Source organism: Lycium ferocissimum, chromosome 1 (genome assembly GCF_029784015.1).
Source record: "Lycium ferocissimum isolate CSIRO_LF1 chromosome 1, AGI_CSIRO_Lferr_CH_V1, whole genome shotgun sequence".
NCBI lineage: Eukaryota > Viridiplantae > Streptophyta > Magnoliopsida > Solanales > Solanaceae > Lycium > Lycium ferocissimum.
The window spans coordinates 16832857-16857956 of record NC_081342.1 but is presented as its reverse complement, the minus strand read 5'-3'; the positions used below and the strand labels follow the sequence as shown (position 1 = coordinate 16857956).

General features: G+C 37.7%; 1 protein-coding gene across 4 annotated transcripts; it reads right to left on the bottom strand.

Moving 5' to 3' along the window:
* Window positions 1–421: 421 nt before the first annotated feature.
* On the bottom strand, window positions 422–25100 carry LOC132050511 (phospholipid--sterol O-acyltransferase). 4 transcript variants are annotated; one of them, XM_059441782.1, is made up of 16 exons: window positions 24879–25100; window positions 23328–23463; window positions 22522–22666; window positions 21485–21654; window positions 21309–21385; window positions 19587–19800; window positions 19336–19513; window positions 11053–11152; window positions 9934–10028; window positions 9372–9423; window positions 7105–7176; window positions 6079–6247; window positions 1843–1947; window positions 1683–1767; window positions 1509–1598; window positions 422–758 (listed from the first exon to the last, which is right to left on the bottom strand). In XM_059441782.1, the coding sequence occupies exons 1-15, from the start codon at window positions 25098–25100 to the stop codon at window positions 1517–1519; spliced, it is 1902 nt and encodes a 633-aa protein (XP_059297765.1). In that variant the 3' UTR covers window positions 422–758; window positions 1509–1516. The 4 variants fall into 4 exon arrangements, 3 of the variants coding, with proteins under 3 accessions (XP_059297765.1, XP_059297772.1, XP_059297778.1); XM_059441789.1 differs by having other exon boundaries at window positions 422–752; XM_059441795.1 differs by having other exon boundaries at window positions 19336–19510.

The following is a 25100-nucleotide window of genomic DNA, read 5'->3' as shown; positions in this document are numbered from 1 at the left end:
TTTATTTTATTATAAAACATCATTAACTTATATACTTAATTAGTATTTCTCCCATTTTTCTTTTCCTAGAAGATAATATTTATTTTTTACAAGAAATCTTTTACATAAATTAAAAACATGAAAAAATATCATGCTTTATAAAAATAAAAATAAAAATAAAAATAAAAATAAAAATAAAAAAGAAGAAGACAAAAGTTGATAATGTAGGGGTAAAATAGGCATTTAAAAAGTCCATTAGAATGTTTTTAGAATGTCTATTGTTCAAAGTTAAGGGAGAGTTTGATTTTTAAAGCATAGTTGGGAGTGTAAATGATTTTCACCCGAGAAAATTCACTTCTCGTGCTTGAACCCAAATAAGTCATCCATGCAAAGTCTTGGATTGTGCGTTTCCATTATCTAAATATTAGTCAAAATTAACCAGTGATAGTGAAGTCTCAATATATGGATTAAATTTTCAGAAATATTAGCGTCAAATCACCAATGCATACAAAGGATCATCAGAATCTTCCTTAAAATGAATAGAGCTTATCTTATTCTAAGCTGTAATTACATTCTGATGTGGAACATGTTCTGGTTATACATTTAATTAATACTCTACAAAATTTCTTCCATTTGGACGTACAGGTGGTCCAGATGCTCTCCAAGTTTATGATACACAGACGAAGTTGGATGTGATGCTGTCCGGACGAACATCCAGTCTTTGCTCTCTGAATCATTTGGCCTTGTTCTTCTAATGTTTGTGGAATGTACATCTGTTTCTGCAAATCACATGAAAACTTGTTCCTTCAAAACAAAATTTCTATGGCAAAAAGATCTGTCACTGGTGCTTAGAAATTGCTGAAGTATCACAGTTATACAATGGAAGTTGGTCTTCCACATCATTATCAACAGTGAATACTTGACTCCTTTTTGCAGACTAGGCATCATTTCTGGAGAATTTTCCAGCTTCAGCTCAATATCTTTTAATTATTATTAATAGTCCCCCTTGTGTTTTAGGTTCTTGAAATCTGGAAACTCCTATTTTGGAGGAAAACCCAACTCTACAGCTGCCAATCCAAACTTTTTTTCATCTCTCAGAAAGATAGGTAGGAGCATCATATACGATTACTCGAGGGAAAGCACTGGACTATCACTTAAAAAATTTCCCGCTTTTTGCCTCCCACAACTAAAGAATTCAAAGCACCAAGAAACATCACAAAATCATACATCATAAAAATAAAATGACCACCTTTTTTGATAAAGTGATAAAATAAAATGACCATCATTATTCTGCTCCCTTCAAGAAATTAGCTGATTATTCCTTGACCATTTGAGGCATGTAAAAGTACTTCCTAAATCTCAAGGTAAATGGGCAACAAGTGATTATCCCTTAGTTTTGAAGCACAAAGTACATTTTAGCAAGTCTCGGTCCTGTTATCGCATATTTTGGTTCTAATTTTAGGCTTCCTTAGGATAATCAGCTGTTGCATTGTTCTTATCCCTTCTAACAAAGAAAGAAAGAAGCACACCTTAAAAATCATACATAGTGCGACAGGAGATCAGATGTAGAATTCTTCAATCTGCAACTCTGTCCCAAGTGAACATCCCCGAATAGATATCTGCATCAATGTAACCGGAGAAAGGTGGCCTAACTACACAAAAGGAGAACATTATTTTGCAAAATTTAATTGAAAAATTCTTACCTGTATTCACAATGTTCAGGCCATGCGCATCGAGCTTTCCCGTAATCCCAATAGCAGTCGTCATCCCTCAGAGGCCCACGCTTTGCTTTTTGTTGCAATACTTACAATGTCAATAGAAACTCAACATTCATAGAAGAAGTTAATAAGGAATCAGACCCACCTTTTGTAACAAAGTTAGACTTTTTATCAGGATGAATATCATGCCACATCTCAAGCCACAGCTCCCGCATCAGAGCTGGAGATCTGACAATGTTCCTGTGATTTGCTACCCAAGAAAATTTACAGTCATCAAATTGAAGAATGCTACGATGTGTAAGATGTCTAAGGTTGATTCAATATCTTATATCTGGAACAACTCAACATTACCAAATTTATTCTATGCAATTGTACAAGATCTTCAATCTAGCATCATGTGGAAACTGAACATCCTATACACAAGATTGGTTTGAGGTATAAAATGATGTACAATGTCTTAATTATGTCCAGTATCAGAGCTTGGAACCGTCTTAAACCGATGAAGAAACCAAGAAAAGTAATAATCATTATTCTATGGAATTGGACAAGCCCTCAAAACATGCTACTCGGGCAAGCTGGAAATTCCAATGTCTGCTTTTTGAACTAATATTAAGTTTTCTCCCAAAAGAATCTTATCCAGGAATAAATTTAGGATGATCTTCTACGAAGTTTGACTATTACGATAAGGCTGGGCATGCATTACAATGATGATCTTTCTCTCTACCAATTTTTTATTTTTTTTTTTAAGATAAGAAAAAATAATTTTATTAATGACGGGGAAGATTCTCCAGTATACAAGCTGTACACAAAAAAGTAGAGAATCTACAACATAATATGATTCTCTATGAACGACATTCGATCTTCTATACAAACTGGAATTTCATTAGTGCGCCAAAAAGAAACTTGGAATAAGAGGCTATTCCTCATATAAACACAGTCGTCCTCTATCCCCTCAAATACCTGTCTGTTCATCTACAAACGCACTACCAAAAGTCCAAATAACTACAGCCATGGATTGCCCAACCCCTTACCTAGGATGCATGTATGTACGTGCATGTGTTTATATCAGTCTTGATTTCAAAAGGAAAAAGCTTTTGCTTGTTTCAATCTAAAAGGAGATTATGTCTTTAAACATTAAAAATACAGCAAATTTTTGGATGTTATCTAGATTTAACTTGACAGTCATAACAAGCTACTGACTGGACTCAAGTTATGATCAATTCACAAGAAGGAAATGCTGAAAGTTTGTACCCAACGGGTCGTTATGTGTTTTTTGACCATTTTACCCCTGTTGACCAATTCCTGCGACTATAAGCGATTCCAGTGAAAACTGAAGGATATAGAATCCTTAAGTGAAAGTATTTGACCAATTGTTGACTTTTGGGTAAACGGACCTTTTTCGGATTTCCGTCGATTCCGTGAGGTCCGAAGGGTCGTTTATGACTTGGTGGGGCAGTTGTTTCGGTTCCCGAGGCGTTTGATTGTGTTTTGGGTACGTGGTTGGAAACTTGGTTTTATCCGTTTGCGGGGGCTGACTTGGTTTTATGTGTGTGCATATCTGATTTGTGTACGGAAGGCCTTGGATTGATGTTGGGATTTCGGGAAAGACTTGCAAAAAACCAGATTTTGCTGGTTCTTGTGTGACCGCCACGACGGGCTTGGTGCCGCTGTAGCGGGACTTGACCGCCATAGCGGTGGCATGGACTTTCCTTGATTCCGCCACGGCGGATGGTCTGACCGCCATAGGCGAGGCCACTATGGCACAATCCTGGCCGCCACGGCGAGGGATGGCCTTTAATGATTTCCGCTATAGCGGAAGGCTTGACCGCTACGGCGGGATCGCCATGGCGATCCTGGTGACCGCTGTAGCGGATCGACGGGACCAGAAACTCATTTTATATTCCTAAGTTCGAACCATTAGTCCAACACTTCTAAAACCTAATTCTAAGAGCTTGGGGAGGTGAATATTGAAGAGACTTGGTGGAATCATCTTTGAGGGTAAGTTCTAAACCATTATCTTGCTTATCTACCTTGCCTTGAGTTTCCATAGTGGTTTAAGATCCTAGAGTGTTGGGTGTTGAGACTTAGACTTTTAATCATGAAACCCTTAGTATAAATTGTTTATTGTTGATTAACTTACTGTTTATATCACCTAGAAGTGTAGATTAACACATTCTAGGATGGAATTGTTCTATAGTTCAAGAGTCTAATTATGAGACTTAGGGTTTCACCCAAATTTGGGAGTTTTGACTAATTTATGGAATTGAAGGGTCTAAAGTGATTAGAAACCCATGAAATTGAGGATTATGATTTTTGGGACTAAGGGTAGGGTAATTTCACCCTTAATTTCCGGTTTTACCCATATGATTCGTTAGGGTTATTTTGGGTATTCCTGCCAAAATCGATCTTCTTCCAATTAGATGGTCTATTACTTACTTAGCATTCTTTATTCTAGAACTCGAGCGTTCCAAGGCATACTTAAGGGAAAGCTCGGGGTGGAGTATTTGTCGGTCCCGATTCTTTGAGGTAAGTTACGGTTTACTTGAGTTATACTTTGATTAGTAGATTGTATATATAGTAGAATTGACGGGAGAAAGCATGATTAGGTCTTTGAACACGACGTCTGGTTGGATATTACCTAGGATGGTATGACTTCTGATTATGTGGGCTTGTCGCCGTTACTTTATGTATTGAACCATGAGGTGTACTTGTTGTGTTTTGGAAGGAAAGGGTTGATATATACTCTTCGTGTTGATTGAGATAACTCGTATGATTCATGCTATTGTTGGGTTGATTTATCTGGGTCTTGTTGTGACTTATGGCATTGTGACTTGTATTTCATTGGCATTGATATTATTGATTGATCATCTTATATTGGTGTGGTTCATATCGGGTCTGGGCACTTGAACCATATCTTGAGACTCATCTTGTGTACGGATATATATATATATATAAGACACATTTGACAGGGGGTGAGGATATGGCCTAGTTATGGGCTCGTGATCCGAGGTCAGTTTCGGAGCGAGTGGTACATGGACACTATAGGTCCCTCGCGGGTCATGTCTATCGTGTGAACAAGGCCTTTAGCATGTGTGTACGGTGGAGATACTTATCATTGGTTGCATTGCATTAGACCTCATCCTTTCTTGTGATTCATTGTTGAATGGTTGTTGTTGTTGTTGTTGTGGTGTTGTTGTGCCTATCTGTCTATCTTGCTGGTTTTACGAATGTATGCATGATACTAATCTTAGTCGGCCTATGATATGCTGTGTACATAGTGTTTGTACCGTCTTACCACTTACGCACTCTTTTTGGTGCGGATTGCATTCGGTCGTCTTCTGCACCTCGCGTATAGCACGTTCTCCGACCAGATGCGAGGGTGAGCTCCTATCGTCCTATCCATGCCATGCTGCCTGGAGATCTCTCCTATTTGATGTCTATCCTATTTCCAGACATTATTGTTATATTCAGACACTTATGTATTTCTTAGACAATACTTATGGTTAGAGTCCTTGTACGATGACTTTCATTTCTTGGGGTTGTAATTTGTAGTATTCCGCATTTATTTACTATCTATGGCATGACTTGGCCATATTATTATTGATTATGTTGTTCTTTCGGTTGTATTTGGATAAATGAATGATTAATCGGTTAAGGGATGGTTCGCCCACCAGGGGGGTTAGTGTGGGTGCCATCACGACGGGTTGGGTTGTGACATATAGAGTCAAAGAAAGTTTCACATGTGGCTGACTCTGATGGTTCAGTGGACTTAGAAATGGGAGTTAGTAACGAAGTTGCATGTGGGTAAAATCTGGGGAGGGGTGGCTTTTCGTGGTGGTTTATGGTGGATTAGTGTTAAGTTTACGTGGAGTTGGGGTTGGGTTTTAAAAAGAATAGATGGGGGTTGGTGAGAGGGGAGGGCGGAATGGTAAAAAGGGTGGTGTTTAATTGGGACACGTGTCTTTGGTGTTTAATTGGGACACGTGTCTTAGTCAATAAGAGCATAGATGAGCCAATGTGGCAACAACAATGGCACAGGTGGCAACAATTAACGGAGAGGCAAGATTGTTCAATTTCGCATTGTTCAGGGGCAAATTTGGCTCTTTGCCCTAAGAATTAGGAAAACAGAGAGGAAACTAAAGAAATAATGGGCGAGAAAATTCATATCATAAAGAAGAAAAATAACTGCATTCCGCAGCTTTTGGGTATTAAACAGGTAAAGCACAGCCACAAATGAGACATAGGAAATCAGGTGGTGAACCAGAAGAAAGGAAAGTATATATTCTAGCCAACAGGAAAAAGTGAGAAAGAGGGTTAAATAACCAAGAAATTCATTTGGAAAACTTAAATAAGAAAAAGGAAATTGAGATATTTCAGATACCTTTATCAAGCTCCCAAACTGCTGTTCTCGTTCCTGGAGAACTTTCAGAATCCTCATAATAGGTTATGTACTTCACCGTAGGTAACCTTGTCATATTGTGAATGATATCTTCACCATGTAGATGCTCTATATTTTGATGCACTTGTACATCGGAGCCATCATGCTCTGACTGATGTTGTCAAAGACAGAGAGTAAGATAGAGCTGCAGTTGCCAGTGAGTAACCAATATAAATGCTACAATCATTCATAAGCAAGCTTAGCAGAAAACTGGAGAGTATGAGGTCATGTGACTAAATTTTCATGAATATGTCATGTTTCCCACATGAAGCCAATGAAGTGAAAGGGATCTAACGAAATAACACTGCATAGCTTGGTTATATTCGGGCCCTCGATCTGAATGAATCTCCCCTTTCCATGGAGGTCAATCTTTGTTCCACAAAGGACGATTCATTCGGATCGAGGGCCCAAATCATTCAGTTGGTGTAGCTGGCAGAAAGCCCTTCTCCGACCCTGACTGTCCAACCCAAGACCAGATGAACCGCTGAATTGGGAAAAAGTGGGTGTATTCTAACCGCACTCAAAGGTATGGCAGCTAGGCCAAACTAACACTGAGATGAATGCTAGGGGATTGTTTTGTAGGAAATGGTGGGAATCTTTAAAATGTATTGCATCAAACATTCAAGTATCTGAGAAATCGCTAATGATTGTCAGACATATCATAATCTTTTAGGAAGCTCTTCTTTGTGTTTGTGTGGGATGGTGAAGTTGTGTTGGTGCTGTTTTCATATGCTAATATGATTAGAAGCCGTCCCCATAATTAGCACTAGTAAAGGTGGTAATAATGGTGTGGTTTTCCAATTTGACTGAGAATGAGATCAAACAAAATATCAGATACCAAAAAGGAAGACAGATGATTTTGTCAGACACGAACTCCAAAAAAATATCAGTTTCAAAGTCATAAAATAGAACTGATCAGGGAACAGTGGTATCTTAAATATCTATATCTATGTCAGTGCTTATGAATACCTGTGGTGTCCTTGTTATGTTCACTTTTGGCCCCAGCCAATTCTTGCACCAGGAGAGGGAATGGTATGGAACCTGCGAATCTGCTTTACTTAATAAAAAAAGAATCCCTTGCTTGTACTCATAGTCATAGATATGAAAGTTATCATAAACAAACGGACCCGTTTAATTTAAAAATTACATTACTTCAACTGTCAGATTTTTTCAGCTAACTCATAGTTATAATATAAACCTTATCCCTAACCACGCATAATATAGTGAATTTATTTCTTATCTTAAGACTACAATTATGTAAAGTTCATTTTAAAGATTCTATTAAGTAACCAATGCAACATTTTAAGTCAATCTATTCACTAGTGGAATGAACAGATGAAATAACATTTCAAACGTGCAGCCATTGTTTTTCAACATGCAGTCACTGATTTTAATAATATTATCTACTTTTTTCCCAACATCAGTGTATCGGGACCAGCTCGCACCACAATAATCCACTGGCACATGCTACTTCCTACCAACAAATAATTCTGTATATGGTTATATTACTAAAATTTGAATTTCAGAGGAATCAATATATTTTTTATAAAAGCTACATTGAGTTCGATTAAAGGTGATGAGCATTTAAAAGCATTAGTTAGTAGGTCATAAATGACGGATTGTCGAAATAATTGTTGTCCATCGTTAAATTGCTACCAACTCATCTAAAAGCTTAAATTGTTAAAGAGAGCACACTTCTTACATTGTTAAAGAGAGCACAATTTTATTTACTTAATTATGTCATCAACACGCCCGTCACGTGCATATGCTTGATTATTTTTTACTAGTCAAGCACGTGAAAATTCCTTTTGATAATGGGTGGCGATAAGAGTCAAACCTCTGTCTGCTCTGACACCATCTTGAATTGTGTGACCATCTCATCTAAAAGCTTAAGTTGTTGGAGAGAGCACACTTTATTGACTTGATTATGTCTACAACAGCTATGATGAATATTAAAAGAATATGTGTCTAGATTCATTGAACTTGAATAAGCAAAATATAATAGATTATTACAGGATATGTTAGAAAATTTTGTATTCAACTATAGAAAATTTACATATCTTATTAGGCATAGAGTGAGATCTTTTCTGGCCCTAATGGCTAGCCGAACACTTGAAAGAGGGAGTTGAAGATGTGAACATGAAGTGAAGAAGTTCCCAGACATGCATGGACTAGGACAAGCTCCTGTATGGAAAGGTTTTTGCCGTATCAAGAGTGTGTTTGGGAGGCCAAGGAAGTTGGATTATACACAGAGGCGATACTTATGCCTCTTCTTTCTCGATAGTATTCGCGGCGAGAAGGAGCATCTCTAAATATGGAACAAGGGATTAAGTGCTTCGACTTCCAACTAGGATCCTGAGGATGATTACATTATCTAAGAATCCTACAAAAGGAGCCCCTCTTCTACATTGCTAATCAATAAAGTCACCAAGAAGCTTCTGTCTTTTATCTCTTCTATTTACACACGGTATCAAAGCCTCAACGCTCTTGTAGAGTTGTTTTGTAGCTCCCACTTACCAGCTGGTAGCTTTTTGTCGCCTGCCTGACCAATATTATTCTACTCTCTTCTTTTTTCTGGCGACCAGCACCGCTCCTCTCTCTAGCGATTAGGAACTAGCGCCGCTCCTCGCTTTGGCGACCCGCAAAACTTCTCTTTTGAGTGACTGAGAATAAATTCCTTTTCGCACGTAGTGCAATAAGTGTTTTTTCCCGATGTGCAGTTACCAACAACAGTCCGAAGAAAAGAATCCAACACTGCGGTTCTTTTTGGTGATTGCGCACTGTTCCACTTGTATTTCAATGGCAACTTTCTATGTTCCCAGAATAAGCTAATCCAAGTTGGTTTTATCACATTGCATTTGAGGGACGTGTTGAATATCAAGAGAATACGTGTCTAGATTCACAAATATCTAGCTTCATTTAACTTGATTAAAGAATATAGAAAATTCTATAGGATATGTTAGACACTAAGCATTTAATTATAGATTATTTACTTACCATATGTACGTAGCCTGATACTCCTATACAAGAAGTCACTTACGTACATTGTCAATCAACCAAGCCAATGAGTCTTTTATGTTATTTCTTCTAATTGCACATTAAAAAAGGGAGGTCTGTTACAGTATATCTGACTTATGAGAGCTTTGTAACGACATCTAAAGTTTCAGAAGGAGGTCATTTCAATAAACCAAAGTCATTATAAACTTAAACATGCATGAATTTATCCTTCATCATACCGTCTCATCCCCACTTGTTGCGCCTGGGTTTCCTTCAACCAGATTTCCTGACCTAAAAGGAGAAAAATTGAGATACTGTGAGGGATTCAAAGGTCCAAATAGTCAGTATCCAATCAACGAGGTTTAAGAAGCATAAGAAGAGGAAGAATAATTTCTTACTCAAAATGTTTTGATTAATATGTACAAGCAGAGAATAATTTCATATTCTATAGGAAGAATGATTGATTTAGTATCACACACATAGTATCATACTCCATATTGTCTGTATGCAAATTAAATACTAGGACAAATATTTGGAGCTTACGGATTTTAAATGAAGGATACAATGTCCTGCATGCATACTTCAAAATTACATACTTTCACAAAACAAATCATGCAACCTAATCCTCTTTCGGTTTTTTCAACCCTTACAACTCTGTCTCAGTGAAGCTGTGAAGGACCCGGATGAGGAAAAAAACATGACAAAGTAAGAGCAATAACAATAAGTGAAAAACAATATTCAGGTGTGCTGTTTAGAGAGAGCTTTTCAAAATATGCTATCAAGATGCAGAAGACAAATTACCGTGAATACAGAGATCCTTCAATTTCATATATCACATCTGTTATAATCCAATTATCAGGATAAGGCTTCCCACTTGGTGCAAAATAGTAACCAACCTGTTATCAACATGAAGAAACCAGAAAAATATTCAGGATCACATATTGAAGGAAGAAAATAACTAGAAGAGGGGAATATAATCACATAGAGGCAAGTTATGATAGCGTGGACAGAAGACTAAAAGTTATGCAAGTCATTTTCACAGGCTAGGGTTAGTAGTGAGATAGAGGTTGATGAATTGAGAAATACAGCCAAACTTGGGGGAACACTATAACCCACTTGTTTCTTTTCCTTTTCTTTTTCCATATCACTATTTCTTCAATCATCACTTTTTTTCTTGCTTTTCTTTACTTTTCTGCCGCAAACAACGGATGGATATGGTTATGGTAGACAAGCTCTTCCTTTAGGGAAAAAAACAAAACAGCCAAAATTAATAAATCAAGCATTATAGCAGTTTCTCATTCACATATAACATGACATGGTTGTATATAAACATGTGGACTTTCTGTTTCTGATTTCTTAAACCACAGATCAGAAGAGTCCTCTTAAAAAGTTTCAAGTTGGAAATTTCAACTGAATGCTTAAAAGAATTCCACATCCAAATAGATACTTTCATCAAGAAGTTGTCATGTGAAAGCAATACGGACAAAAGAATTATAATAGACATGCCTAGGTTGATCAACAACAGACAGACTTACAACCTTCTTGCTGTAAGTTTCATGAATGCATAGTACCATTCCACCTCCAAGTAACGTAATACGCAAAGTTTGAAGGTTAATCGAGGCTTTCTAGCTATCCTATCAACTTCAGATGAAAGGTCACCAAGAGAACTAGTTTTTTACTTTTAAGTTTTGAAGAAGTTCAGAAATTAATATGAGAACATAATGAACTCGCTGCTAAATGAGCACAAAAAAAGTTGATTTAGTGTATATGCCGATTAATTAGTGCAAAACAAGCAATGCTGAGTTCAATAACAGCATATCGCTACAGCCAAATCATCCATGTTAAAATACATATGCACAATAACATAATGAATTTCTAAACTGGTTAGAGCATAAAAGACACTTGTGAAGAGAAGAATACCTCAGTCTTCGAATCTACGCCATAAATGCAGAATATGTTCTTGAGAGGTGGTCTTTCCCAAGGTGTTAGAGGATTTAAAATCGGATCAGCATGGTAAGACCTGAATTTTAGATGTTAGAACATGGTATAGCTAGGAATAGTTAGCAAAGAACTAAAGAACAAATAAGCACAATAGCCAATAACTCATGGAAAAAAAGAAAAAAAGAAAAAAAAAGGTATACACATGATAAGCTAGCATAAACAACTTCCATCGTACAACATTCTTTTAAATAAAGACAACTAAATCGTTGACCAAGTTTTATTTAGTTACTGAGTCCATCTGATATTTACAACTTTGGCTGGCTCAAAGATTAAAAGAAGTTAGAATAAATACAACTGAATTAGCATAATAACATTGATATCACCCTCGGATGTCAAAGTTCTCCGTTCAGCTTCAAAAATTACAACCACAAACTCTGGTTCAACTCTTTATCCTAGAAAATTTCTGCTATTCGTAAATGGTTCTCTCTCTTTACATTCCAATTTTTAGTTAATCAAATTTTTCTCGTTAACTTAATTATTATAGCATCTTGAATTGATTTTCAATTTTCTCCATATAATTTCTCGCCAAAGTGGATGTACAGCAACCTACATAACTGATTGCGGATAGTTTTGAAGTAAAGAGTAATCATTAAATACTCCCTTCATTTCAGTTTATGTGACAGCATTTCGTTTTTAACCCGTTCCAGGAAGAGAGACAACTTTCTGAATTTGGAAATAGTTTAACTTAAACTTCCCATTTCACCCTTAATGACGAGTTTTTTTTTTTTTATAAGATAGATATAGACAAGCTTTTATAGCCACACAAATGCTGAGGCATGTTTAAGAATACAAGTTTCAAAAGTCTTATAGTCACACAAATGTTAAAGCATGTTTAAGACCACAAGTTTCAAAAGGCTTCATTTCTTTCTTAAACTCCATCCCAGTCAAATTTTGCATATAAATTGAAATGGAGGGGTAATAAAAATCAGTATTATAGATCTATCAAAAATAAAAAAAATTAACTTTACAAGTTGGCGACAAAAATCCAAGGTCTTATGGTTAAAACAAGGTGATAGAAATACTAGATTCTTCCAAAGAATGGCAACATCACACAAAAGATACAACACAATTGACAGATTAATAGTTGGAGGTGAAGAAGTGGTACTTGAGGCTGATATCAAGGAAGTTATGGTTGATTATTATGAAAAGCTGTATTCAGAAACCGAATCATGGAGGCCTTCTCTGAATTATGTTAGCTGTACCAAGATAACTGAGGAGGAAAGTCAATGGTTGCAAAGACCTTTTTCTGAAGAAGAAGTGCTAAATACCATCAATTTATGTGCAATCGACAAGGCTCCGGGCCCCGACGGCTTTACAATGGGTTTCTTTAAAGAATGTTGGGATATTCTAAAGGAAGACCTAATGCAAACCATTCTTAATTTTCATCACAATAAATTCTTTGAGAGATCCTTCAATGCTACTTTCATTGCATTGATACCAAAGAAGAATGGGGCAGAAGAACTTAAAGATTTCAGACCTATAAGCCTTATCAGAGGAGTTTACAAGATCATCTCTAAAATCATCACAGAAAGACTGAAGACCGTCATGGGGAAGTTGATCGATGAACACCCAATGGCCTTCTTGAAAGGGAGACAGATTATGGATGCAGCCTTACTAGCTAATGAGCTAGTGGACTCTAGATTCAAACAAGGAAGGCCGGGAATTTTATGTAAATTGGATATCGAAAAAGCTTTTGACCATGTAAATTGGGGCTATCTGCTGAAGATCCTGGAAGACATGGGCTTTGGGCACAAGTGGATAAACTGGATCAAATTTTGCATCTCTAGTGTCAGATTTTCTGTTCTGATAAATGGTTGTTCAGTAGGTTTCTTTCAATCTCAAAGGGGTCTCAAACAGGGTGACCCATTGTCACCTTTCTTATTTTTGATTGCTATGGAAGGTCTTAATCACATGGTTAGGACAGCTAAATCTAATGGTTGGATTAGGGGCTTCGACTCTCAAACCACCATTAGCAACCACCTGGAGATCATTCATTTACTATATGCTGACGATTCACTAGTTTTTTGTGATGCTGAAGTGGAGCAGATCAGACATCTCAAAGCAATCCTGACCAATTTTGAAGCCCTGTCTGGGCTTCATGTCAACTAGAGCAAAAGTTCATTCTATCCAATTAATCAAGTTGATGATCTTCAGAATGTAGCATGGAACCTAGGCTGTCAAGTGGGCTCCCTCCCCACTAAGTACCTAGGGATGCCTCTAGGTGCCAAAAACAAATCCAAAGAAATCTGGGATGAAGTTTTGGAGAGATGTAACAAGAAGCTGGCAAGGTGGAAAACCCAATACCTCTCTTTGGGTGGCAGAGTTACACTCATTAATTCTGTCTTGGATGCCCTCCCTACATACATGATGTCTCTCTTCCCACTCCCCAGAGGAGTAGAGAAAAAGATTGACAAACTGAGATGAGACTTTCTTTGGCAAGATAATAAAGTTGATGATGAAAGGAGATCCAAGAACCTGGTCAAATGGGACTCAATCATTTTGACAAGAAGGAGAGTGGGCTGGGCATTAAGAACTTGGGGTTGCACAACAAAAGTTTGTTGCAGAAATGGCTATGGAGATTCAATTCAGAGGACAACGCTTTATGGAAAAGATTCATTTCCCAGAAATATGGGATGCTAGATCAATGGATTACTAAAGAAGTTAATGGCCCTTATGGTACTAGTGTATGGAAATCTATTAGGTTCCACTTGAATGAATTCTGGGCTAATGTAAATATCATAGTTGGCGATGGCAGAAAAACTACTTTTTGGGCAGATCAGTGGATTAGCCATAACAACCTTCAATCGATTTTCCCTGACTTATACTCTATAAGCCTCCAAGCTCAAGCACAAATCAGTCAAGTTTGGAGCCCTCAAGGATGGGATCTTATTTTCAGAAGAGCTCTCAATGATTGGAAAATTAAAAGCTTAACCAATATGCTCCAACTCTTAGCCTCTTTTGGAGGAACTTCAGCTTATCCTGACAGACTAAGATGGAAATTGAACAACAAAGGAACTTTCTCTGTTAAGTCTGTTTACTGGAATCTCAACCATAGTACCACCCTGATGGAGATTTGGCCCTGTAAGCTCATTTGGAAAGTAAAAATCCCTTTCAAGGTCTCTTGTTTCGTTTGGTTGGTTGCGAGAGCATGCCTGACCCACGAGAAACTACAAAGAAGAGGTTTTCAGATTTGTTCAAGATGTTTCTTATGTGGCCAAGATGGTGAAACCAATAAGCACCTTTTCTTACACTGCAAGACAACTACAAATCTGTGGAGCATGTTCTTTTGTATCCTTGGTATCAATTGGACTATGCCTAATACTACTGTTGAGCTTCTCAGATGCTGGAAGAGTGTAGGGAAGAGAGGTGGATAAGAAGATTGGTGGCAGATCATCCCAGCTTGTGTTTGGTGGACAATATGGAAGGAAAGGAACGCTAGAATTTTTTAGGGCACTAGTAGCTCTATCCAGAAAATTAGGATGAATTGTCTAAATCTCTTCTATTTTTGGTGTAAACAAAATTTGTGAGGGGAGATAGGAGATCTGGTAGATTTAATAGGACAAGTGTAAGTTTTTGTTGGGTGCTCCTTATACTTTTGCTGTAAAGATTACAATTCAGCTTCAGTTGAAGCTGAATTTTACTGTGAATACAAGTAGTTACCGATATCAAAAAAAAAAAAAATTAACTTTAAATATTGTTCTGATAATTCACAGTGGCAAAGTAGAACACCTATGCATCGAGTGTGTTTAGGTTAAAACTGTAGTTATGCAATTCATGATAAATTAGCTGTCTTTATTTTGATGTATTATATTCTATCTAAACATATAGGATTCTAATGGAAAGAAAGTAAACTAACTTAACCACCTTTTTGAATCTATCATTGTTGGTTCATAAGTTTAACAGGGAAGGCAAGTGTAATTTTGCCATTAAGCTAGTTTTGGAAGTGCTAACTTTAACATAATTAATGCTTATGCGCCCCAGGCGGGTTTGGATGAGGAGGTCATAAGGCGCTTTTGGGAGGACTTGGACGAGATTGTGAGAGGTATCGCATAGACCGAGAAATTATTTGTGGGAAGCGATTTCAATGGGCATAGGGACCACTTCTAGAGGGTATGACGATGTCCATGGTGGTTTTAGCTTTGGGGATAGGAATGAAGGAGGAGTTTCGCTCTTAGACTTTGCAAAAGCTTTTGAGTTGGTCATAGCTATTTCGAGCTTCCAGAAGAGGGAGGAGCATTTGGTGACCTACCGTAGTGCGGTGACTAGGACCCAGATAGATTACTTGCTTCTTAGGAAGGATGATAGAGGTTTATGCAAGGACTACCAGGTCATCCCGAGTGAGAGTCTTACGACTCAACATAAGCTTGTGGTTATGGATTTAGATATTAAGAGGAGGAAGAAGAAGAGGGTCACTTATGATCGACCAAGGATTAGATGCGGAGGCCTGACTGTGGCCAAAGCCCAAGAGCTTGAGAAGAAATTGGTGGCTATGGGGGCTTGGGGGATTAGTGGGGACACAGAAAGTATGTGGGCTACGACGGCTGGCTGCATCAGGGAAACAGTTAGAGAGGTGTTAGGGGTCTCGAGGGGTAATTCAGGTAGGCATAAAGAGGGTTGGTGGTGGAATGGAGAGGTCCGACGAAAAGTGGAAGCCAAGAAGGCTGCCTATGAGGCTTTAGCGGAAAGCTTAGACGAGGAAGATAAGAAGAAGAATAGGGAGAGGTATAAGACGGCAAAGAAGGAAGCGAAACTAGCGTTCACGGCGGCTAAAATAGCAGCTTTTGAGCACTTGTATGAACAGCTTGAGCGTAAAGGAGGCGATAGGAAGCTATATTAGCTTGCCAAGGCGAGAGAGGAAGGCTCGCGACATAGATCAAGTGAAGTGCATCAAGGACGAGAATGACGATGTGTTGATGGAGGAGGCGCACATTAGACAACGATGGCAAACGTACTTCCACAAGCTCTTGAATGAAGGAGGAGACACGGATATCGTGTTGGCGGAGTTAGAGTAGTCTGAGAGTCGTAGAGATTCTGGGTATTGTAGGTGCATAAAGGTTGCAGAGGTAAAGGGGGTTATTCATAAAATGAGGAGGGGAAGAGCGACGTGTCCAAACGAGATCCCGGTAGATTATTGGAAGAATACAGGTGAGACAGGTCTGAAGTGGCGGACTGGGTTGTTCAATGTCATATTTAGGACGGCTAAGATGCCAGAGGAATGGAGGTAGAGTACAATGGTTCCATTGTACAAGAACAAGGGTGATATTCAAAGTTGCAACAACTATAGGGGTATCAAGCTACTAAGCCATAGTATGAAAGTTTGGGAGAGAGTGGTCGAGAGAGGATGAGGAGGGATGTGTCCGTCTCTGAGAACCAATTTGGATTCATGCTGAGGCGATCAACTACAGAAGCCATTCATCTTGTAAGGAGATTGTTGGAGCAGTATAGGGATAGGAAGAGGAACTTACACATAGTGTTCATTAACCTGGAAAAGGCGTACAACAAAGTCCCTAGGGAGGTCCTTTGGAGATGTCTGGAGTCTAAAAGTGTACCTGTGGCTTACATCAGGGCAATTAAGGATATGTATCCAAGACCCGGGTTAGGCAGTTGGGGGTGACTCAGAACACTTCCCGGACTTGATGGGGCTGCACCAGGGATCAGCCCTTAGCCCATTCCTATTCGCATTAGTGATGGATGAACTGACGCGGCATATTCAAGGAGAGGTGTCATGGTATATGTTAATCGCATCTGACATAGTACTAATTGACGAGACGCGTGACGGATTTAACGATAGGCTAGAAGTATGGCGACAGACTCTAGAGTCTAAAGGGTTTAGGTTAAACAGGACTAAGACAGAGTATCTAGAATGCAAGTTCAGTATCGTAACACAAGAGGCTGAGGCGGAAGTGAAGCTTGATGCACAAGTCCTACCCAAGAAAGATAGTTTGAAGTATCTTGGGTTCATAATACAAGGACATAGGGAGATTGATGATGATGTAACTCATCATATCGAGGCCGGGTGGATGAAATAGAGGCTCGCATAGGGTAATGTGAGATAAGAAAGTGTCGCCAAGGCTTAAAGGTAACTTCTACAAAGTGGTGGTTCGACCGACCTTGTTGTATGGTGCAGAGTGCTGGTCAGTCAAGAACAGCCACGTTCAGAAGATGAGTGTAGCCGAGATGAGGATGCTCAGATGGATGTGTTGGCATACTAGGAGGGATTTGGTTGGTAACGAGGTTATACGGGACAACGTGGGAGTGGCCTCCGCGGCAGAGAAGATGAGGGAGGCGAGACTAATATGGTCCGGGCATGTGAAGAGGAAGTGTGTGGATAGGCCAGTGAGGAGGTGTGAGAGGTTAGCTATAACAGGAATTAGGAGAGGTAGGCCGAAAAAGAACAGAGGGAGGTGATTAGATAGGACATGGCACAGCTTCAGCTTACTGAGGACATGACCCTAGATAGAAAGATGTCAAGATCGAGAATAAGGCTAGAGGGTTAGAAGGTAGCCTAGTGGTCTCCGTAGCAGAAGTATTAGGTAGTAGTCGTGTAATTTCGTTTCTTCAATGTGTCTTACTATCGTGCTATTTTTGTTGCCATATTTTTCTTGATACCATGCTTTTTACTTTGATACTTGTTGTCACAGCACTGTCTTTCCTTTCGAGCCGAGGGTCTATCGGAAACAGCCACTCTACCCCATAAAAGTAGAGGTAAGACCTGCGTCATCTTACCCTCACCAGACCCCACTTGTGGGACCACACTGGGTATCTTGTTGTAGTTGCAAGTGTAATTTTGCCAAGATTTTTTTTTATCAAGCAAGAGTATTTTCATTCATAAACATGGCCACAACGGCTGTATGCAAGAGATATACCAAAAAAGTAGAGAATTTACAAAATGATATGATTCTCTACGAACTCCACCCAATTGTCTATACAACAAGGAATTTTCTATGTGCACCGAAGAAAATAAGGGAACAGAGACTACTCCTCAACTGAGAGAAACTCGACTCTACACCTTCAAAAGCTCTCCTCTCCTATTCTCTCTCTCTCAAACAACCCACATTAGCGCTTGAAGTGGAACCTTCCACGCGCTACGTCTTCTCTCCTCACGCTCTTCCAACTAAAAATCATCTCTCTCACACAGAAGATAGAGGGGATGTCCTCTGAATAATGGCAAAAGGAGAGGGGGTTCAGTTTAAATGGATCTTCTATATATTACAATGTGTTAAGATAATAATTTGCATGTGAAAAAAGTTTGAACATATGACATCAAAATTAAAATATATAACATTAAAAATTGTATTATTAACGGTTAAGACTTCAAAATGTTGAACTTTACCGCTTCTCTAGATGAAGACCTTTTTAAGACAGACTAAGTCAGAAGTATGACAAATAAAACAAGATGAAGGGGGTATTATTACAGCTTTAGTTTGATATGTGACCAGTGCTAAATTTACGTTGTTTTTAAATAAAATAAGTGTAGTTTTAAAATAGAGATTAAATGTCTGAAATCAACTTAGGAATATGTTCAATTTCCCTTAGTTTATTGAATCATGTCAATCTTTGTTCGGACAATGTCCAATTTGCCTTTGTTAATAGAACCATGTTATTCTTTTTGGGACAAAGAAATACTCCCTCCGGTCCATAATAAGTGACCTTTTGGTCTTTGGCACACCCCTTACGAAAATACTAACTCCTAGAAAAGAATAGGTATTTTGATTAATTACCCTTAATTAATGTTATCATAGAATATTGGAATAATTTTAAAGACTTCTTAGGGATATGTAAACAAGGGCTAATTTGGAAAAATAAAGTTAATTCCTTCTTGAGAACACTTGTTTTGGACCAAAATAAAAAGGCCAAAAGCTCACTTATTAAGGACCAGAGGCAGTTTATAAACACAAGCAAAACAAAAATTAGCAAAAACATTCTAGTTGTGTGAGCGTTGCAACACCTCGCTCATCCATGGAGAAGTCAAGGGAGAAAATCTATTTTTTTCATATGTTCCGACCTCTGGAAAGAAAAAAAGGAATAAAATAAGTTCAACATTTTCATGGAAGGTACAGAAAATTCATTTCGTTCAACAAGAAGATCAACTATAATTTAAATTTATTGAATATGTTACATTAGAAACATCAAGGACACTATCTTCTTATCACATTATCTGAAAATGTTGCATGGCATAAAAGGATTTGATGTTATACTCACTTTTTTAAAAGTTGCAAAAGCCTTTCGCTGTCAGGATCATAATCCTTTATGGCTTTGAAAAAGGTTCCATCAGAGACTTCACGAGCAGAAAAGGATAATTGCGTCGGGAATGCACATTCCATTCCAGACAAGTTGGCTTGGGCAGTTTCTACAAATGATGGATAAGCCTCATTCCCTGCTAAGACATAATAAAAGCCTGTTAGCACAAGTTATGCTAAAGACACAACACACTTGTTGGCCTTTGGTAATACCTCGAATTGAAGGAACTTCAATGTTGATTATGTTTGTTGGCCAGCCAGAGTATTTTGATCGATGTTCATGCTCATTGCAATGGTAGGCATGATGGTTTTTTCTGTTTCCACCAGAGAAATGCCTCTGGTATACATTATCTGTTGTACAATATTTTGAAAATGGCAACATCCATATAGAAGATCCAAACGTATTGAACATCAGGCGAGCTGTTCCCTGATAACTTGGAAAACATAGATGTCATATCAATGCAGATATTGAAAAGCATAAGACAAAGTATAATCTTTAGATACTCAAAGATAATGAACGGTATCATACATATTACTCTATGAAGTACAAAAGGCCTTGTAATAAAAAGAGCAAAGAGTAATAAATCTTTAAGAGAAAATGACATATTTGGTACCTAGTTATGGGAGTCGTACATTCCAACTTTTTTCTTTTCTTTTTTATTGTGACCATGTCACTTTTACTTAAACATTGTGAAAAAATGGGGCCTCCCCAGATTCCATCTTTTTTTTTTAAATGGAGAAGTATTATGTGCTATTTTACATCCTGCCTCTTGTGTTCAAAATATTACAGGAAAAGAAAGAAAAAGTTCGGGAAACATTCAAATTAAGCGTACACAGAGAAAGAGGGGGGCAAAAATGGCAAGTGCAATGCATAGTAACTGCAGGAGCACTGGAACAGAGTGGAAGGAGCATCCTCTGCAGTCATGACATCCAGATTCCAGACCCCTTTTTCCAGGCGCTGACTTGCCGTTTGAGCCCTCCTTCCCCCTTCTAATGTGCTCTCATTCTCTTATAATTTATTGTAGACAATATGGTGACATAGGCACTAAAGGAGAGGTTGTCCACCACCAAAATGCTGAAATAGCTGTCACCTACACCGGTATAACTCTTTTCTGCCCAAACAGAAATGGAGTCGCAGGTGAGCTCCCATTTTTTGGGACAATTCTTCTGAAGTGAAGATAAATGTGCATATCTAAAAAGCTAGGAAGAAAATGTTCTATAACACAATTTGCCCAGTTCTTAATTATAAGTACAAAGAATATATAAAAATACAACATATGTACACACACAAACACAACATATATGTATATGCGTGCACTGTGTGTATATACACAATTTGCCAGTTACATCACAACTTAGATTCCAGAAGTATTTGAACTAACAAAGTAACAATCACAACCATCCTGCTTCTCTTACAAACAATTCTGACGTAAATTTTAAAAGGTAGTACAGCAAATTTTGGAGCTTCATGATTTCAGGCAGATAGAGGCTAGCCAAGAGAAAACAGAACAAGCCTTAAAAATCTCCCAAAGAAGTAGTTTCTTGAATCTACCAGTATATGTGACCGGCTAGAGATTAGAGGGTTAAGAGGCTCTCACTATCCAATTTTAAGAATTAATAAGAATATCCAGACTTACACCTTCTATTAAGTTTATAATTTATGAAACAGATACTAGAACTTCTTTTGATTGTTAATGAAAGAGATACAAATACAAATACAAATACAAATACAAATACAAGAAACTTTCGAACAAAAGAATTTCAAATTCACATTTCTTTGATGATTAAAAAAGTCGTCTCTAAAGCTCTCCAAGGAGTTAACAGTTCCTTAGCAACCTAGAATTTCAATGTCTGAACTATGCAACCTAAAGGTCCAAAACATACATAAAGGTAGCCTACAGCATTAGAAATTAAGTTGGATTAAAAAAATAAAACCTCTGAAACAGGAAGACCAAATGTAGCCCCCGATAATGTTGCTTTGACTGTCTCAATAGCACCAAGGAGAGGAGCTCCTGAAGCCACACAAAAGTAGCAATTCCATATAAGTACCATTCCCTAATTTCTGAGATAAGACCGGAGGTCAAATAGTGTTTTGGTTAGCATAGGCATACCAACAGCAAAATAGGCATGAATGTGATCGTCTAACCATCGTCTATACTCTTTTGGAGCAATCTCTAATTTCAACCACTCCAAAAAGTATCTGAAGACATTGTTGCCTAATGAATGAGCGAAAACTATAGAAGGTCCACCACGAAGTTTAAGAGCAGTTTCAAAAGTTAGCCTGCCAGAAAGGAAAAAGAGATCAAAACCCTCCATAAATAGAGCACATTTACCAGAAAAAATACAAAAGAACATGCTTTAACACTCAAAAGAGCAGAACAGAAAAATCACTAAAACAGAAGTTTTGTAAGGATTTATGCAATAGTATGGGCAGGGTGAGTGAGAGAGGGAGATGCAAAATCAAGTGGTTAAAAGCTATGGAGGTACTTAAATAAGGCACAAAATTGAGACACTTGTGGCACAAAAATGAGTTTGGAATTGTCTATGTTATTTTCTGAACATGCCATCCTACCAAGCCTGGTGAAAATATTAGCTATCACTTATCAGTGTAAAATTGAACACATATTTTATGCAAACAATCACGCCAAGCATAATTTGTACCAAGAAAAATATTACTTCACTGGAAGAGGTACTGAAAATAGATCTCTAGTACAAAAAAAAAAAAAAAAAAAAAAAAAAACACCCACACAAATTTTGGGCGATTGGGGTTCAGAGATAAAAGGGAGGAAAAGAAAACTGTAAATTAAAGTCCCTTGTTTTCCATGGCCATGTATTCTTAGATATTTGATGCAGGGAAAAAAATCCCCAGGCCTAAGAGTAAGCAAGAAAAACTTGTATTGAGTTCAAGCCCAGATCTTCAACCATTGTAAATTTGTAATAAAGTAAATAGAGCTCACAGCTAAAAAAAATTGGAACAAAATGAAAGAAAGAAATGCATAGTTCTACTTTCCCCTGGGAAAAAGGAACTGGAAAGTTCAGACTTTTCTACCAATTAACTTATCATTTGCACTGAGGAAAAAAACTATATTGTGAGATCATAACACATATATAAGAATTTAAGGCACAAACAGTATCTCGAAATACAAACTTTAGTTTGTGAAAGTAAAGGTCTCGCTCCTCAAGCTTTGATGGAGACAATCTCCAGTCATATGGAACTGCGATGATTGCATTAGCCTCGATACCAAATTCAATGCACCACTTAATCCATTCTTTCCACACTGATGACAGAGGACCTGATCGGGAATGGAATATGGATCAATTATAGAACCAAAACAAGTAACAGAATCATCACTTATAGCCCTTAGAACAACAACAACATACCCAGTGTAATCCCACAAGACTTATAGCCCTTACAGTAGCGACAATATCAATAAAAAATTGACCTTCACTGACCACTCTCTGTTATTGCAATTTTATATTCAGTATTAACTAGTTCTTTAAGAAAATGACCACTCTCTGCACTGTGTGTATATATACAATTTTATCTCTATTTCTCATGTTATGCTTCATGAGGTTGCTTCACTGTATATTTTGTCGTTTGGTGTCGCTCAAGACAAAAAACCCAGGGGTATCGTAAGTTCTCTAGATTGTTGAAAAAGAAAGCTAGTTCAGTGATTTTTGCCAACACACGCTTTAGCACTTGGTGCCTACTGAGAGCTGCCTAAGCGAGGCAAAGTGCCCAGCCAGTTCTGCACCTAGATTCATGTGGATTAAAGACAGTCAACTTAGCTACCTTTATCAAAAAAAAAAAAAAAAGACAGTCAACTTAAGGTGTTACCAGTGGAATATCAGTTCAGTTTCACTTCCGTCTAATTGGGACCTAACATTATGAATTCCTTATTCCAGTTTAATAGAAGTGCAAATGACAATGCAAGGAGAATAAATCAAGAACACCTGTAATATAACCAGGATCAAGCTCTGTGATAGCAGAAAGGCCGCTGTCAGGTCGAGACTTGCACTCGCTATGATCTGTTTGATTGTAAGGATCCAACATCATACACTTCAGCCAGCAATTCACAGCAGAAAGAAGCTGTAAGAAAGACAAATTATTAACTTACAATAAGTTAATATAAAAGGTTAGTACTTTTGTATCACGGAAGCAAGATCCTGACTGCAGATAGTCATTTTTTTATGACTGCAGAAGAAGCAACATCTCATGACTGGTATGATATCTAGTAACTTGCTGCAACGGGTATTTCCCCAAATAAAATTACAAATCACGTTCATATCTTCCAATGTTGTATAACGCAAAACCAAAAGTAATTAAACACTTTTAGTCTTGATCTGAATGAGTTTCGTAAGTTGGTGTCATTAGTCTAAAACTACAAGATGAAAAAGTTGGTATCGTCAGACTAATAGTGTATGATAAAACTCTGAATTGAATATCATGTTTCCTTCATGCAATCAATCAACTGCTGTCAGTTGGAGTCTACTGCATGAATGCTCTTGTACCCATTCTAGTTATTCTGGTCCATTTCATTCCAATACAAAACAATTTGTCTTTTACCACAACTTAGATTATCTAAATATCACACTAATCCCAATTATTTGGTAGTACCTATTACACTTATTTGCTTCTGTCGTGTGCTGCTCTTAATTAAATCTGCATTAATCAATATATTTTTTTTACTTAATGCATGAAATCTCCAATCATAGTGAGAGTTCAATACTAAGTGCCCGTTTGTCCATGGATAGTTTTCACTTTTTTCCGGAATATTATTCCGCAAAACTGTTAGGACATAGAATTGTTACAATTTTCCGGTATTCAGTTGGAAGTTGAATTCCGGAATTTGAAAAACTCCAAAAAGCTGTTTTCACAATTTTCACTCCAAATCACTCACAAAAATCCAAAAAACAACTCCAATATGTATTCATGTCCAAACACAACTCCAATTTCCAAATACCATTTCCGACTTGAAAAACACATACTACTACTTTTTTACAAATTTCACAATTTTCATGGCCAAACGCCCGCTAAATAATTTGTCTTTTACCACAAATTAGATTATCCAAACATCACATTTATCCAAACAATTATTTGCTTCTGTCATATTCTACTCGTAATTAAACCTCCATTACTCAATATATTTAATTAATGCATGAAATTTCCAATTCTAGTGAGAGTTCAGTACTAAGCCTTGCATAAAAATAAACAGTACACCATAGCAATATCTCGACAACCAATTAAATCAACACCGTGACTACGATTCTCTAAATAATTTGTCTTTTACCACAAATTAAATTCTCAACCTATCAGACTAATCCCAATTTATTTTGGATTTGCTTCTGTCGTGTTGTGCTCTTAATTAAATCTATTTCTACTTAATGCATGGAATTTTTCCAATCGTAGTGAGAGTTCAGTACTAAGCCTTGCATAGAAATAAACAGTGAACACTAGCACTATCTCAATAAAAGGAACACAGTGCGAGTTGTAGAATGATTTACTTTAGTGGTGTCAAGCCAGACTAAATCGAGAGGATTGAAATCAAGAGGAGAATAAGGGCAGTCTAATATTGACCATGCTCTCAACTGTGTGGACGCGAAGCCTGGGATTATTATCCCCGACAGCTTCGAGTAATCTCCTCCGAACTCCCCCGAGCAAACGTTGCTGCCTAGGAGGAGGACGATCAAACTCACAACCAAGACCGACACGTGTCCTCCTCTCAT